The sequence below is a fragment of the Lygodium microphyllum genome, chromosome 1, assembly GCF_053477565.2.
Source record: "Lygodium microphyllum isolate KBCC chromosome 1, Lygodium_microphyllum_v1.1.10, whole genome shotgun sequence".
Lineage (NCBI taxonomy): Eukaryota > Viridiplantae > Streptophyta > Polypodiopsida > Schizaeales > Lygodiaceae > Lygodium > Lygodium microphyllum.
In genome coordinates, this window is record NC_141135.1 from 45,107,904 (window position 1) to 45,123,539 (window position 15,636).

The window sequence follows — 15,636 nt, forward strand, 5'->3', positions numbered from 1 at the left end:
TCGTTTGAAATGGGGACAACTTTGCAGGCCATTGCTTTTCTTGTGGAAAATTGGGGCATTTTATGGCCGAATGTCCAAAGAAGCAACCGACTTCAGATACTGAGCATGTTGTGTTGCCCATGGAAGATATGGTGCTTGATGCTCCGTCACAGGATGCGACCCAGCCACCTAAAGTTTTGGATAAAGGTAAACAACACGTTTCGGGTTTGGATTCCCGTGGCAATGACTGGGTAGATGTGCGTGCCAAAAAAGGTAAACAGTTTGATGTTGGCCTGGCAGATATGGGAAAGAAATGGTGTCTTCAGAGCACAATGCTCATACTATTGTTTCCTCTGCTCCCCGTAATTAGTCTACTAGGAAAGTATATACGGACGGTCCAAAGGGCCCACCTGCTAAGTTGGCTTTTGATACTAGAGGTAATGTGACTACTCCATGGGATCGTCGTTATCCCCTTTCCATCCCCAAGACAGTGGATAGTCTGTCTACCTCTAAAGCCGGCCGTCAGAACTCCTTTGCCGTGTTAGCTGATTTTTTGGATGAGGGAGTCCTTGACATTCTAGCAGAAAAGGTTAAATCGAGGCAAGCTGTGCCTCGTTCCTAATTTTCTTTTTGAACACACATGAAGTTAGCCACGTGGAATGTGCAAGGCATTTGTTCTCGCCATAAGCAACATGCCATGTGGACTGTATTGCATTAGAATCAGTGGGATGTCTTGTGTGCTGTTGAGCACAAGAGTCACGGTGAAGCAGGAAAAGTTGTGGATTGCCATGGGTTTCGCTTGTTTTATGCAGGGACACATGCCATGCATTATTTTGGTGTGCTTATGATTGTACATGAGAAATATCAGCCTGTTCTTATTAAAAATGATGTACATGGCCGTTTTGTGGTGATTGAAGTTTTAGTTGAAGGTGAGATCTTATGGTTGCTGGGTCTCTATGCTTCGAATGACCCTCTATCTCGCTGGGATCTTTGGAATACTTTGCAGACCTCCTTGTCACTTGGCAGATGGGGTTTTTTGATGGGGGATTTTAATGTGTGTGTTGATTCTTCATAGTCCACATCAGAGCATTCGGTGATGGACGCGCCGGAAAGTCGTATGTGGAATGCGTTTGCTCTTGCTGTACTTAAGCTAGATCTTTGGTCTTGGCTACACCCTTATTCTACAAGGTTTACTTTCCATTTTGCGCAGTATGCAACTACATGGTCGCGGCATGTACATCATGCAAGATGATGATTTTCTTCCTGAGATACTGGAAATGAAAGTGTTGCAGCAATATGCCTTGTCGGATCATTTCCCTCTATAGCTTGAGATACTTGCTCAACCCATTGCACCTTTTAAGCAATTTTTGGATACGACTGCTCTCTAATATGCAGCGAGTTGCTCGGCAGTATGGGATCCATCATGCCTCTCTTTGTTGGTGTCGTCGACAAGCAGTGGAGGACTTACTGGCTTTGGTTTGTTCTCTGCTGGTGGACACTCCAGATGATGTATTTTTGCTGTCACTGGCGATGCGTTTGGCTGATCTGATTAAAGAGTTTCAGTTGAAATCTTATCAGCAGGCCAAATTGCAAAATTTGACTAAGAATTTGCAAGATAGTGCTTGTCAGACTCATAAGTTCTTTCGAGCTCTACATGCATCTCCTGCTTGAGAAAATATGACTAAACTCCAGGATCCAGAAGATCGAATGGTCATTGATCCTCAGACTATTGTGAATATGTGCAGGAATTATTTTCTAGACCTTCTTGGTTCTTCTCCTTCACCTTCTGACCAAGTTACTCATGCATGCTCAGTTTTCTATGATCTGGTCCGCAATCAGGTTCCACTTGATATGCAAACTACTTTGGAGACAGATATTTGTGAGGCGGAGGTTATGGATGTTTTGTTACACCTGCCCAAGGATAAAAGTCTCAGTTGGGACGGTCTCACCAACGAATTCTTTGAGATTTTTGCTACCCGACTGGTGAAACCATTAACGACTATGTTTCAGCAGGTTTGGGAAACGGGGTTCATGCCTTCCTCGTGGAAAGAAGGTCTTATTAAACTGCTTCCAAAAGTTCCTTCGCCGTCAATGTTGAAACATTGGAGACCAATTTCTTTGATGGGTTCGATGTATAAAATCTTTTCCAAAGTGATGGCGAATCGGCTCCACAAGCATCTTGCGGCCATTGTGCATCCTCTTCAATATGGTTTCATTAAGGGTCGAAATATTCTGCATAATATTTTAAATGTGCGAATGGCTATTGACTATGCAAGGCACTCTGATCAGCAAGTGGTCTTGATTCAATTGGATCTGGAAAAGGCTTTTGATTACTTGGATTGGTCGTTCATTGCAGAACTTATGTCTACTATGGGCTTTGATACTCGGATGTCACGCTTGATCTACACCATTAGTGCTGCGGCTTCTTCGCGAGTTATGCTGAATGGTGGTGTTACCGAGCCGTTTGTCCTTGCACGCTCTGTGAGACAGGGTTGCCCTTTGAGTCCTCTCTTCTTTGCCCTTGCGACTCATCCAGTTCTTTCGATGTTATCTTCTATGGTAGCTTCTACTCAGTTGGCTGGATTGTCTCTTCCTTTTGGACAACACTTCATTGCTCAATCTTTGGCTGATGATAGCTTTATGATTTTGCGTGCGGACAAGGACAATAACCGCAAAGCATTAGATGTTTGTACACTCTTTGGTCACGCTTTTGGTCTTCAAATCAATGCTTTCAAATCAGCCATTCTCAGTTGTACGGAGTCCGATTTATAGTCATTGGACTGGCAAGGACATGTGGTTCCCCGTGGTTCCATTGCCAGGCATCTTGGGTACCCTTTGGGTGTTGATGTTCGGCCAAAGCAACTACTAGAGTGGATTTCACAGAAACTGGCAACTAAGTTTCTGTATTGGAAGTCGCAGGCTTGGCCCTTCCATGTTCGCCTCAAAGTGGTTTAGACAATTATGTTGCCAATGCTCACATATTTCTTGCCTTTGCTGCCTTGGACTAGTACTACTTTGAATGCTCTTACTCAGCACATTCGTTTCATGTTATGGAAGAAGGATTCCTTGCATGCAGGCATTTCATGGATTTCTTGGTCGCATGCATGTACCCCCAAATGCATGGGTGGTGGGGCTATTTTGGATGCCGAAACTCATATGCTGGCACTCCGTTGGTCTCTTTTTCGTGCCATGTGCTTGGATCATCACCCGTGGGTCTTTATAGCCCGTTATTTTCTTGAGGATCACGGGCTTATCATGGTAATACCCAAATTCGGAGCTCTTGGTGGCATGTTCTTAATGCAGACTCTCGGTTTTATAGTCCTTCCTCATCCTTGCTTGTTCATTTGGTCTGCTCCTGGAAATTGGTTCTCCAAAAGGTGCGTTGGCATCCAGTGGAGGACCGCTTACATACTAACTCTTTTCAACTGGAGTTGTTGGCAGCCTCGCGATTACTTTCTTGGGAAGGCAAACATGAGCTGAGATGGCTCGTCATCGATTTATTTCTTGCCGTCTCGCTAAGACTATTTGGTCGCTCTTGTAAGCGGTTTGGCGAGTGGTGGTTGATTTCTCGCTAAGCCCTTTTGAGTGGGTTTTTGTACAACCAAAATACCCCACACCGGCACAGTTGCATATGAAGATCTTGTTTCACTTTCTTCGATACTGGGGATGCTGGCACAATTGGACCACTCGGAATGCCTTTCTTTTTGATTTGGCCTCTAATGTTCTGGGACATATTGTGAGGCTTAAAGGTCTCTTGCATTGGCAGATAGATCTCATTCGGCGCTCTGACTTACTCCCTCCGGAGGACTTACTTCCCTGGCATATGGCAATTTCCTTCGCATCTTTGCCATGAATTTTGCAACTTTTGGTTTATCTGGTACTGAGATTTACACAGGATGGCTTAGAGCCATCGTGTATCTTGTAATCATGTAAACTTGTACCTTTTTTTCGTAATTAATACAATTACCTTTTACAAAAAGAAAAGGAGAGAGAGAGAGAGAGAGAGAGAGAGAGAGAGAGAGAGAGAGAGAGGCGGGCGATGGCGGATCTGGTGCCCCCCTGACCACGCGGCGTGCTTTCTGTGTTGTGGGCGACTTCAGACCTGCGCGCGATTCAGTCTGCCTTGATGTCAACATCGTGAGCGATTCAGTCTGCCTCGACGTCAACATCGTGAGCGATTCAGTCTGCCTCGACGTCAACATCGTGCCCTTGACCTTTCAACCTGCTGACCTGTTTGAAGGCGCCGTCTATTGCCCTGTTCGTTTCCATCTGACTTTCGCGAGCAGCAGGGCACAGAATAGGGACGTGACAAATTGTTCTGTTTGACGAGCAGACGGGGTCCACAGGACAGTCCGACAGGCCACGGTTTTTGCAGAAACAGACGCCCGTCTGCCTTCGTCTACTCTGCTGTCCGCAGGTCCGCTTGCTCGTTCTCTTCCCTTCTGCAGAGGCGCCTGGGGCTGCAGTCAACCCTAAGCCCCACAGTCGTCAGACAGGCAGCGTCTTGACCAGCGTGCCTGTTGATCTGTACAAAGAGAGAGAGAGAGAGAGAGAGAGAGAGAGAGAGAGAGAGAGCTTGCCACACAGAGCGTGCGACAGCGTGAGCCAGCAAAGGGAACGAGCCCTTCTCTGCACAGCGGCCGCCTGTTTCTGTGCACGCGCTTCCCAAGCTTCTTCGTCAGTCCAGTGTCGGGTCCGTTTGGCCTCAGAAAGCGGGAGAGCGGCCTGCGCATTCCTGCCTCCCGTGAGATCTTCGTTCACCCTCTGACCGGTATACGCAGTGATACACCATGGCTGGCCTGGACCTGGATTTTATAGACCAAACGGTGGCAGCGCTTGGTCCGGACTCTGATACCGAGGAACCCGACGATGTGGTTCCGTGCAAAGAAGAGATGCCCACTGCTCCTGACTTTCAGCCTGCAGGCAAACGCATCAAGCACACTTCGGAGGAGTCAATGGATCATCAGGATCGTTCCTATGCTCAGGTTGCTTCGGACTCTGCAGACTCTCAGGATGTTGACTGGGAGCATTTGCTAGAGTTTGCCAACACTCTACTTGGCGATTATGTTCAACATAATCAGGAAGTCTTTTCCGACTCTGCACCGGAAGATGTTTTGGAAGCCATTGTTGACCCCAAATCTGTCCTGTGCTCCTTTTCAGTATTCTATGATCGCGCGGTGATACTCTTCTTCACTGGTAGAATTCCCCAGCTTTCCCGTATTCGCCAGTGGCTGCACAGTCTGCTACAAGGGGAATGTGTTGAAGAGATTTTTGTGGGGCCCCGAGGTTTTTTTGAGGTGCTGTTAAAATCTGAGACGCACCGTGTTGCTCTTCTGTCTAAACTGCCTCTGTTTTTTGATCGCCGTTTGGTCCATGTTGTACCATGGCGCCCAATGGCAGATTTTCAGCGCGCGCCTGTTGCAACGGGAGTGCCCTGTATGGGTTGAAGTGGAAAATTGTCCGGCTGTTTATTGGCCACTGTCGAAGGACGCCATGGCTGCTGTGGGCAGTGTTCTGGTCCCTCCAAGTTTAAGGGCAGTGAATCGTAACCGCTTGTGTATGTTATGGGACACTACCAGGAAAAGGCTTGCGTGGTTACGTCTCAATTGCTTTGGCATGCATCCTTTACACTTTCGTTTGAAATGGGGCAATTTTGCAGGACACTGCTTTTCCTGTGGAAAATTAGGGCATGTCATGTTGCGCTACCCATGGAAGATATGGTATGTGATGTCCCGTCGCAGGATGCTATTCACCTACCTAAAGCTCTGGATAAAGGTAAACAACAGGTTTCAGGTTTAGATTCCCGTGGCACAGACTGGGTTGAAGTATGCGCAAAAAAAGGTACCAGGGTGATTGCTGGCATGGAGAATTCTGTGTCTTCTGCGTCACAAGATTCCATGCGTACTTATATGCGCAGGAAAGAAATGTTGCCATCGGAGCACTCACCTCCTTCGATGGCTTCCTTTGCCCCCCGTCCTCAGCCCACTCGGAGAGTGTATTCGGATCGTCCAAAGGGTCCACCAGCTAAGCTGGTTTTTGATACCAGAGGCAATGTCATTACCCCGTGGGATCTCGTTATCCCCGCTCCATTCCCAAGCCAGCAGATATGCCGTCTACCTCCAAATCTGGTCCGCAGAACTCTTTTGCCGTGTTGGCTGATTTCTTGGATGAGGGAGTCCTGGACATTCTCGCAGAAAAGGTCAAATCGAGGCAAGCTATGCCTCGTACTTGATTTTCTTTTACAAAACACCCATGAAAATAGCCACGTGGAATGTGCGAGGAATCTGTTCCCGCCATAAGCAACATGCCATGTGGACTGTATTGCATGAGAATTAGTGGGATGTCTTGTGTGCTGTTGAACACAAGAGTCACGGTGAAGCTGGAAAAGTTGTGGATTGCCATGGCTTTCGTCTGTTCTATGTAGGGACACAGGCCATGCGTTATTCTGGTGTGCTCATGATTGTACACGAAAAATATCAACCTCTTCTTATTAAAAATGATGTGCATGGCCGCTTTGTGGTGATTGAAATTTTATTCGATGGAGAAATCTTATGGTTACTTGGTCTCTATGCTCCGAATGATCCTTTATCGCGTCGGGAGCTTTGGCATACTTTGCAGACTTCTTTGTCACTTGGCAAACGGGGCCTTTTCATGGGGGATTTCAATATGTGTATTGATTCTTCGTAGTCCACATCGGAGCATTCAGTAATGGACGTGCCGGAAAGCCGTAGGTGGCATGAATTGGCTCTTGCTGTTCTTAAGCAAGATCTCTGGTCTTGGCTGCACCCGTCTTCTACAGGGTTTACTTTCCATTCTGCCCAGTATGCAACAACATGGTCGCAGCAGTTGGACTGCATATACATCATGCAGAATGATGATTTCCTCCCTGAGATGCTTGAAATGAAAGTGTTGCAGCAATATGCATTGTCGGACCATTTTCCTCTGCAGCTTGAGATGCTAGCACAACCCATTGCACCTTTTAAGCGATTTCTGGAGAGGCTCCCTTTGCGTTTTAACTCGTCTTATTTGAAGCACGCAATCTTTCAGGGTTATATGCAGCAATTGATTGATAGATTCTTACTGGACTTCTCCTCTCTGGGCACTGCTTCGTTTGACCGATTGCTCTCTAATGTGCAACGGGTTGCTCGACAGTATGGAATCCATCATGCCTCTCTTTGTCGACGGCGTCGGCAAGCAGCGGAGGACTTGCTGGCTTTGGTCCGGTCTCTGCTGGTGGATACTCCAGATGATGCATTTCTACTAGCACTGGCAATGCGTGTGGCTCATCTTATTCAAGAGTTTCAGTTGAAATCGTATCAGCAGGCCAAATTGCAGCATCTGACGGAGACTTTGCAAGATAATGCGTGTCAGACTCATAAGTTCTTTCGAGCTCTCCATGCCTCTCCTACTAGAGAGAATATGACTAGACTCCTGGATGCAGAAGGGCACCGGGTCCTTGATCCGCAGACTATTGTGCATACGTGTAGGAATTATTTCATCGACCTTCTTGGTTCCACTTCTCCACCTTCAGCCCAAACTACTCAGGCTCGTTCAGTTTTTTATGACCTGGTCCGTAATTAGATTCCGCAGGACATGCAAGCCACTTTGGAGTCAGATATTTGTGAGGCGGAGGTTATGGATGTTTTGTTACACTTACCCAAGGATAAAAGTCCTGGCTAGGATGGTCTCACCAATGAGTTCTTTGAGGTTTTTGCTACCCAATTGGCGAAACCATTGACGGCTTTGTTTCAGCAGGTGTGGGAAATAGGGATTATGCCTTCCTCTTGGAAAGAAGGACTTATTAAATTGCTTCCAAAGGTTCCTTCGCCATCTATGTTAAAACATTGACGCCCAATTTCTTTAATGGGTTCTATGGACAAAATCTTTTCCAAAGTAATGGCGAATCGGCTCCACAAGCATCTCCCTGCCATTGTGCATCCTCTTCAATACGGTTTCATTAAGGGCCGAAACATTCTGCACAATGTATTAAATGCGCAACTGGCGATTGATTATGCAAGGCATTCTAATCAGGAGGTCGTACTGATTCAATTGGACCTGGAAAAGGCTTTCGACTATCTGGAGTGGTCTTTTGTTGCAGAGCTTATGTCTGCTATGGGCTTTGGTGATCGGATGTCTCGATTGATCTACATCATCAGTGCAGCGGCGTCTTCGCGAGTCATGTTGAATGGAGGCGTTACCGAGCCATTTGCCCTTGCCCGCTCTGTTAGACAGGGATGCCCGTTGAGCCCTCTTTTCTTTGCCGTTGCGACTCATCCAGTTCTTTTGATGTTATCTCATATGGCAGCTTCCAATTAGTTGGCTGGATTGTCGCTTCCTTTTGGACAACATTTCATTAGTCAATCCTTGGCTGATGACAGTTTTATGGTTCTGCGGGCGGATAAGGATAACATTCGCAAAGCATTGGATGTTTGGGCTCTCTTTGGTCAGGCTTCCGGCCTTCGCATCAATGCGTTGAAATCAGCCATTCTCAGCTGCACGGAGTCGGATTTGCAGTCATTGAACTGGCAGGGTATCATTGTGCCTCGTGGCTCCATTGTCAGGCATCTTGGCTACCCCTTGGGCGTTGATGTTTCCCCAAAGCAGCTTCTACAGTGGACTTCTCAGAAACTGGCGGCTAAGTTCCTGTATTGGGAGTCTCAGGCTTGGCCATTCCATGTTCGCCTCAAAGTAGCCTAGACAATTATGTTGCCGATGCTCACATATTTCTTGCCCTTGCTGCCCTGGACTACTACTACTCTGAATGCTCTGACTCAGTTTATTCGTTTTATGTTATGGAAGAAAGATTCCTTGCATGCAGGCATTTCCTGGATTTCTTGGTCGCATGCGTGCACCCCCAAACGCATGGGTGGCGGAGCTATTTTGGATGCCCAAACTCACATGCTGGCCCTCCATTGGTCTCTTTTCCGCGCCATGTGCTCGGATCATCATCCGTGGGTCGTTATAGCCCATTATTTCCTTGAGGAGCATGGGGTTCGGCATGGCAATACCCAAATCCAGAGTTCGTGGTGGCATGTTCTTAATGCCGATTCCCGATTCTCTTGTTCCTCTTCATCACTGCTTGCCCATTTGGTATGTTCCTGGAAACTGGTCCTCCGGAAGGCTCAGTGGCATCCGGCGGAGGATCGCTTAGATGCTAATTCTTTTCAACTGGAATTGCTGGCAGTCTCGCGGTTACTTTCATGGGAAGGTAAACAAGAGCTTCGACCACAATTCAACCGTATGGCACGTTTGGGCTTAACTTCAGTCGCGGATGCCACCCTTGCCAGTCGCAATGTGTTAATATCATTTCGTACAGCCAGGAGGATCTTTAGGATCCCGCGTGGATACAGGAATTTATGGGAACAACTTTTGATGGTGGTCCAGAGCAGACAACCCTTTCCTGCCCTTGATTCGGATTGTCCTTGGCAGGATTGGGACTTTGAAGGCCGGCTGAGTTTAGGCAAAGCTTCCGCTAACCAGGTCTATCATCTTCTGATTAAAGATCATCACTGGCTGGTCACTAAAGCTAATGCTCTATGGGGATTGCGTAAATCCCGATCATGGTGGAGGGAAACTGTGATGGAAGGGTGGCTGAACAAGACACCCTTCAAATATAAGGTCTTTCTTTGGAGGGTGATGATTGGGGGTCTTCCGCTTGCTTCGGCTCTTTCCAAGCGATGAATATCCAATGGCAACTGTTTCTTTTGCACCACCAGTGTCGAATTTGCCCGTCACCGATTTATTTCTTGCCCTATCGCTAAGAAAATATGGTCGTTCTTGTCAGCCGTTTGGAGAGCGGCGGTTGGTTTCTCGCTTAGGCCCTTTGATTGGGTCTTTGTGCAGCCCAAATACCCAACACCGGCACAGCCACATATGAAGCTCGTGTTTCACTTTCTTCGATATTGGGGCTGTTGGCATAATTGGACCATTCGGAATGCTTTTCTTTTTGATTCCGCCTGTAATGTTCAGCGGCATATTGCTAGGCTTAAGGGTCTCTTGTATTGGTAGATAGATCAGATCTTCTTCAGCATTCTGACTTACTTTCTCGGGAGGACTTGCGTCCCTGGCATATGGCAATTTCCTCTACATCTTTGCCATGACCTTGTAACTCTTAGAACTAGAACCGTTTCATATGATGGCTGAGTGCCATCATGTATCTTGTAATCAAGTAAACTTGTACTTTTTTCGTAATTAATACAATTACCTTTTACGAAAAAGAGAGAGAGAGAGAGAGAGAGAGAGAGAGAGAGAGAGAGAGAGTCTGATGTAATAGAAAGTAAGATATACAGAGAGAGTGTTGACCTGATGGTTTGATGTAAATATTCACTATCTAATTCAATTATCTTCACGAAAAAAGAGAGAGAGAACACCCATTAGAAAAAAGACTCCTTGCATTTATGTATCTCTTGGATGGAGCCATGTTTGCACCCTGAAAAGCATGGGTGGTGGGGCGATTTTAGATGTACATACCTATATCGTGGCCTATCGTTGGTCACTCTTCAAAGCAATGTGTATTGATTGTCATCCTTGGGTCTTTATAGTCCACTTTTTTCTTTGGAGGATCGAGGTATGGTACATGGTAACACCAGCATACAGGCATCATGGTGGCACGTTCTGAATTTGGATACTCACTTTTCCACACCCTCCTCCATTTTGGTAAATTATTTGGTTTCTTCTTGGAGGCTCGTTCTTCAGAAGGCTTGCTGGCATCCTGCAGAGGATCATATGGAGGCAAGTTCCTTTTAGTTGGAATTGTTGGTGATGTTGCAGTTGCTCTCTTGGGATGGGAAACAAGAAGATAGGCCCAAGTTCAATCGTATGACAAGTCTAGGTTTGTCTTCTGTTTTTTGCAAATGCCACTTTATGAGCCATGGGGAGCTGATGTCTTTTCGTATGGCAAAGAGACTTTTCTGGATTCCTCGTGGATACCGTGACTTATGGGGCCAGATTGAAAGGTTGATGCAGCCTATGCTGCCTTTTCCTGCAGTTGACTCGGATTGCGCCGTTGGCAAGAATGGGATCTTGCTAGTCATCTTTGTCTTCGAAAGGCTTTAGCTAACTGGGTGTATCATCTCTTGATTAAGGACAAGCATTGGTTGGTTGCTAAAGCCAATGGGGTTTGGGGCATGCATAAATCCAAGACTTGGTGGAAAATGATAGTGATGGAAGGATGGTTGAACAAGACCTTGTTCAAAAGCAATGTCTTTCTTTGGAGAGAGATCATTGGTGGGCTTCCCCTTGCTTCGGCCCTTTCTAAGTGTCGAATCTCAAATGGCAACTACTTTTTTTGTACAACCAGTGTGGAATCTTCACATCATAGATTTATTTCCTGCCCTTTGGATAGGAAAATTTGGGCTCTTTTGACAAATATTTGGCATGTGGTTGGTTTATCGCTGAGCCCTTTTGATTGGGTTTTTGCCAAGGGCAAATATCCCACGTGAGTGCAGCCACATATGAAGGTTTTGTTCCATTTTATTTTGGGGCTGTTGGCATAATTGGATCACCTGGAATGCTTTCGCCTTTGACTCTACCGCGAGCGTCCAGGGACACAAGCTAAACTCAAGGGTCTTCTACATTGACAATTAGATCTTGTGCAGCATGCTGACCTTCTCCCTAAGGAGGATTTACCTCCTTGGCATACCGCAATCTCTACTACTTCTTTGCTGTGACTTTTGTACTCTTTTAGTTATTTGATCTTTTGTGAAGCGAGTTTATGCACAATGGCCTAGAGCTATCCTACATCGTGTAATCATGTAAACTTGCACTTTTTTGGTAATTAATACAATTGCACAGAGAGAGAGAGAGAGAGAGAGAGAGAGAGAGAGAGAGGGAGAACTTCGTTGATGCAATCAGGTGTGTAGATGAGCATGTTTCTCTTGTGGAGAACTGTGTGAAGGCTTATGCAACCGAATTCAAACATTTCTTGGATTTTCTTGGGTGAGACATGTTTTCCAAACTTTATAGTTCAATGATGCTCGTTGTTTATCCACTTATGTCTTTCCCCTAGTGCTTGTAAAACAGCTGTCTGACGCAAAACATTGTTTTCAGGCTTGTCTTTGATAACTCACCATTTTTGATCTCTGCTGAGGAAGCAAGGATTGCAGAAGGAATGTAAGTTCATTGTTAAAATTTCTCAACTGAGGTTCTGGTCAAGTAATCTCTTGACAGGAAGATCTTGCAGCTTACAAATCAATTTGAACATCTATTTCAATTAAAGGACCCACATGAAAGGAGAATTTCAACAATAGTATTATCATTTTGAAAAGATATGTCGATTTTGTTTCACATGTTGTGCAACACAAAAAAGATGAGGCGTCAGGTTATAACAGGAAAACATCTGTGTAAGTGGTATGATAAGCAAGTAGACTGAAAGATGTTTCCAGGCTAAAGCAAAAGAAGAGGAAATGAGCATGTAGCTGTGGTTGGGTTGTTGCAGTTTGAAATAGAAAGCAGATTATGTTTGCTCAACTTTGTGCATAGAAACTTTGCAAAAAGGAATTATGAATAAGTTGACGAAGAATCAGTAGAAGAAAGCTTTTGATGATGCTTTGTAGAGTCATCACTGGTTTAGATTCTGCCTACAGGATGTCAGGCATAATTTTAAGATAGATGGATGGAATTATTCTGCAAAGTATAGGACCACATTTGTATTCTTTTTCTGCAGAAGCCTTTTTGAGGTATGCTCAGGTGCTGCATTGGATTAGTATTAACAAGAACATACATATAGTAAGATTTAACAGTCAAAAGTGTTGGGAAGCACCCTGTAGACGTGTGTGTAAACACATCTTTTAGTATGAGAGTGTTTCACATCATGTAAACACACTTAAGGTTAATATTGGTCAAGCAAGTAGGTGTATCTCTTGGCCTATATTAGATGAGCCTTGTACCTTGTAGTCTAAAGACTAAAGACTCGAGAGCCATAGATTTCTGAAGGCTGAAATACATATGTCTATATGAAAAGCCAAGGTCCCAGTGGCAAGGGAAATAGTAGATACATCATACATATATCAAGCTATATTCTCAAAACAATGCTCATAGATGGCAAGCTGAAGCCACAAGCTGCATCTACGACCAATTGGCCAAACTGGTGTTGGGAAGAAGTAACCATTTTTTGACTTTGGGCTTTGAGCTTTGTGCGCGCGTGCACACACACACACACACACACACACACACACACACACACACACAAAGTTGTATTAATGTCTACAAATGGCCAAATTAGCGTATGAAGCAAAATCATGGGTATGTCCAAATGGATAGGTTGAAGCATTGAGGTAGAGCTACTTGGTGAGGTGTTCTGTATCCCTTAGTGGTGTCTCGAGCGAGGGCATGGGTCGATGGGTTGTGGGCAACATGCTTTGCATCTCTTGGTGGTCCTATCTAAGGTGACTGTGTGTGGTGGAACCACCATTTCATTTGGGGTATGCTCTGAGATACTAGGTGTAGTCATAGCTATGAAAAAGTTAGTGAGGATGTGTTGCTATGATCCCCCAAGATACCTCCCTTGAGATTGCAAGAGACGATCTCTATGTTGACGGGGCTCCAAAAGGAAGAGTTCAAGGCAATACTGATTTGGGAAATCTATAGAGCTCAGAGAACGAGGGGATCAAGACACGTAGTGGCTGTTAGTAGCAGAGAGAATGAGAGAGTAGCGAGTGAGCATGATTCTTGGGTACAATGATGAGTGTGTACTCTTTAGGTTTATATATATCACACTGTGATTCTCCTGCTCCAGTATGCCATTCTCTTGAGGTGTGTTCGTGTTGGTAAACTACTAGTGAATGCCATGTTTTGCACAAAACTTGGCTAGCATGTTGGAGACAAACTCCCCTCCTTTTTCAAAATGTAGGGTCTTGAGTTTCTTGCAAGACATGTTCTCCTCGAAAGATCAACCAATCCTTATAAAGTGTGAGAAAGCTTTAAACTTCAGCTTCAAGAAATACGCCCAAGCCATTTTGCTAAAATCATCAACAATTAGCATAAAGTATAAACTCCCCTTAAGGGACTCCATTTGCGTTAGTCCACATAATATCGTTGAAGCAAGCTCCAAGGGTTGCTCAACCCTATGTGAAGCTTTGTTGAGAATCACATCTCTATGTTGCTTGCTATGAATGCAAGATACACATGGCAGGTGGCTCATCTTAATCTTTGGCAAGCCAATCACAATGGACTACGAGCTACCTTCCGAAGGTACTCGTAGTTGAGGTGGCCAAATTGAGCATGCCATAGCTTGGTTTGAGTTTGAGAAGAGATAAGAAGAGAAGTAAAGGTTGATAAAGTCCGCATCTTGTAGACTCCATTTTCCTCATGGCTTGCACAAACAGCCTATCGAGAATCTCCATTGAGAACTCCGAATGAGTCCTTGTCAAACTCAACCATAAGACCAATAGCACAAATCTTACTTGTTGAAAGAAGATGATATCACAAACTTGGCATGTAGAGAACTTTTGATATGTGGGCACCATTTGCCTTTGGTAGGGACCGAAGAGATGTCACATATGAGAATTTGCCTATACATTGGATGCATATGGGCAATACCATATGAAGGAGTCATGTGGCGAGAAGTGTCACTATCCACAATCCACTCATGAGACTAGGGGGCCAATATTGCTGCATCAATGGAAATCAAAGGAGCATCCTCATTCACCTCCAATTGGAGGAAGGCGGCTGATGCAGGAGCAACCATTGCTCTTGAGTCCTTCATAGTTTTCTCCTATGAGTGTCCTTCTTGTCCTTGTTTGGACAGTCCTTCTTTCAATGACCTATCTTGCCACAATTGCAAAATAGACTCCTTGGCTTTCTCGCTTGGTCTGTTCGTCCTTGTTGTTGTTGTTCTTTCCCTTCTATTAGGAAGATTGTCCTATCAATGCCTCCAAGTTGGGAGCGTTCTAATCTTTGAGTTGTTTCTCTTGGTCCATGACCATCAAAACCAACTCCTTCCACTTAAGGGTGTTTGTCCACCTTGAGGCAATCAAGGCAGAATAGAAAGCACGAAATCAAGGTGGTAATTGTGAAAGAAGAGTTATCCCCATGTCCTTTGAGGTTATCACTTTCTGTGCATTTTGGACCTACATTTGCAATTGCTAAAGCTTATTCACATACTCTTGCATGGAAGCGGACTTGGACGGGTTCAACATCTACATCTGCATTTCCAAAGATACTCACTTCATCACGGTCATCCAATTGTATAAGTGGTCTTATTTCAGCCATATCTCCTAATCATTTGTTGAATGTTCGATGTGAGCTATAACAGTTGGAGTGCAAGAGGGAGAGAGAGAGAGGAAAGAGCCTCAACTTTCTTATCAACATAAATCTTAGAGGCATCACGAGCTGTAGGATGGTCTTTTTAGAGATTAGTGATCCCTTGAACTAGCATTTCTCAAGTTATCATTGGTGGAGTCAATTCTCTTGGAGTTACTCTCGGAAGGCATTATTCATTATTCGTGTCACTTTGTGGGTATTTCCAGCAGTGGCAGTGTACGGGCAGTTTATTAGGTAGGCGATGATGCCATGTGGTAGCTGGAGGACCGATCACTGATTATTTTATTCATTTGTGCAGTAGTCAGGAGGTTCTTGACCAGGTCAGCCAGTTTTACTGACCAACTGCATTGTTTTATTGCATTATTTTCTCCTATTTAGGCCCGGTTGGCAGCCTGC

At 45.1% G+C, this 15,636-nt stretch overlaps 1 protein-coding gene across 2 annotated transcripts in view; it reads left to right on the forward strand.

Annotated features, from left to right (window-relative positions):
- Positions 1-15,636, forward strand: part of LOC148041061 (retinal-binding protein) — a 72,198-nt gene that overhangs the window by 34,286 nt on the left and 22,276 nt on the right. For both annotated transcript variants that reach the window (XR_015690644.1, XM_087676294.1), the window contains exons 8-9: positions 11,833-11,916; positions 12,028-12,090. Coding sequence is in view for 1 of the 2 variants with exons in the window: in XM_087676294.1 (XP_087532420.1) it covers positions 11,833-11,916; positions 12,028-12,090 (147 nt within the window). In the remaining variant the exon portion in view is untranslated. The remainder of the gene's footprint in view (positions 1-11,832; positions 11,917-12,027; positions 12,091-15,636) is intronic.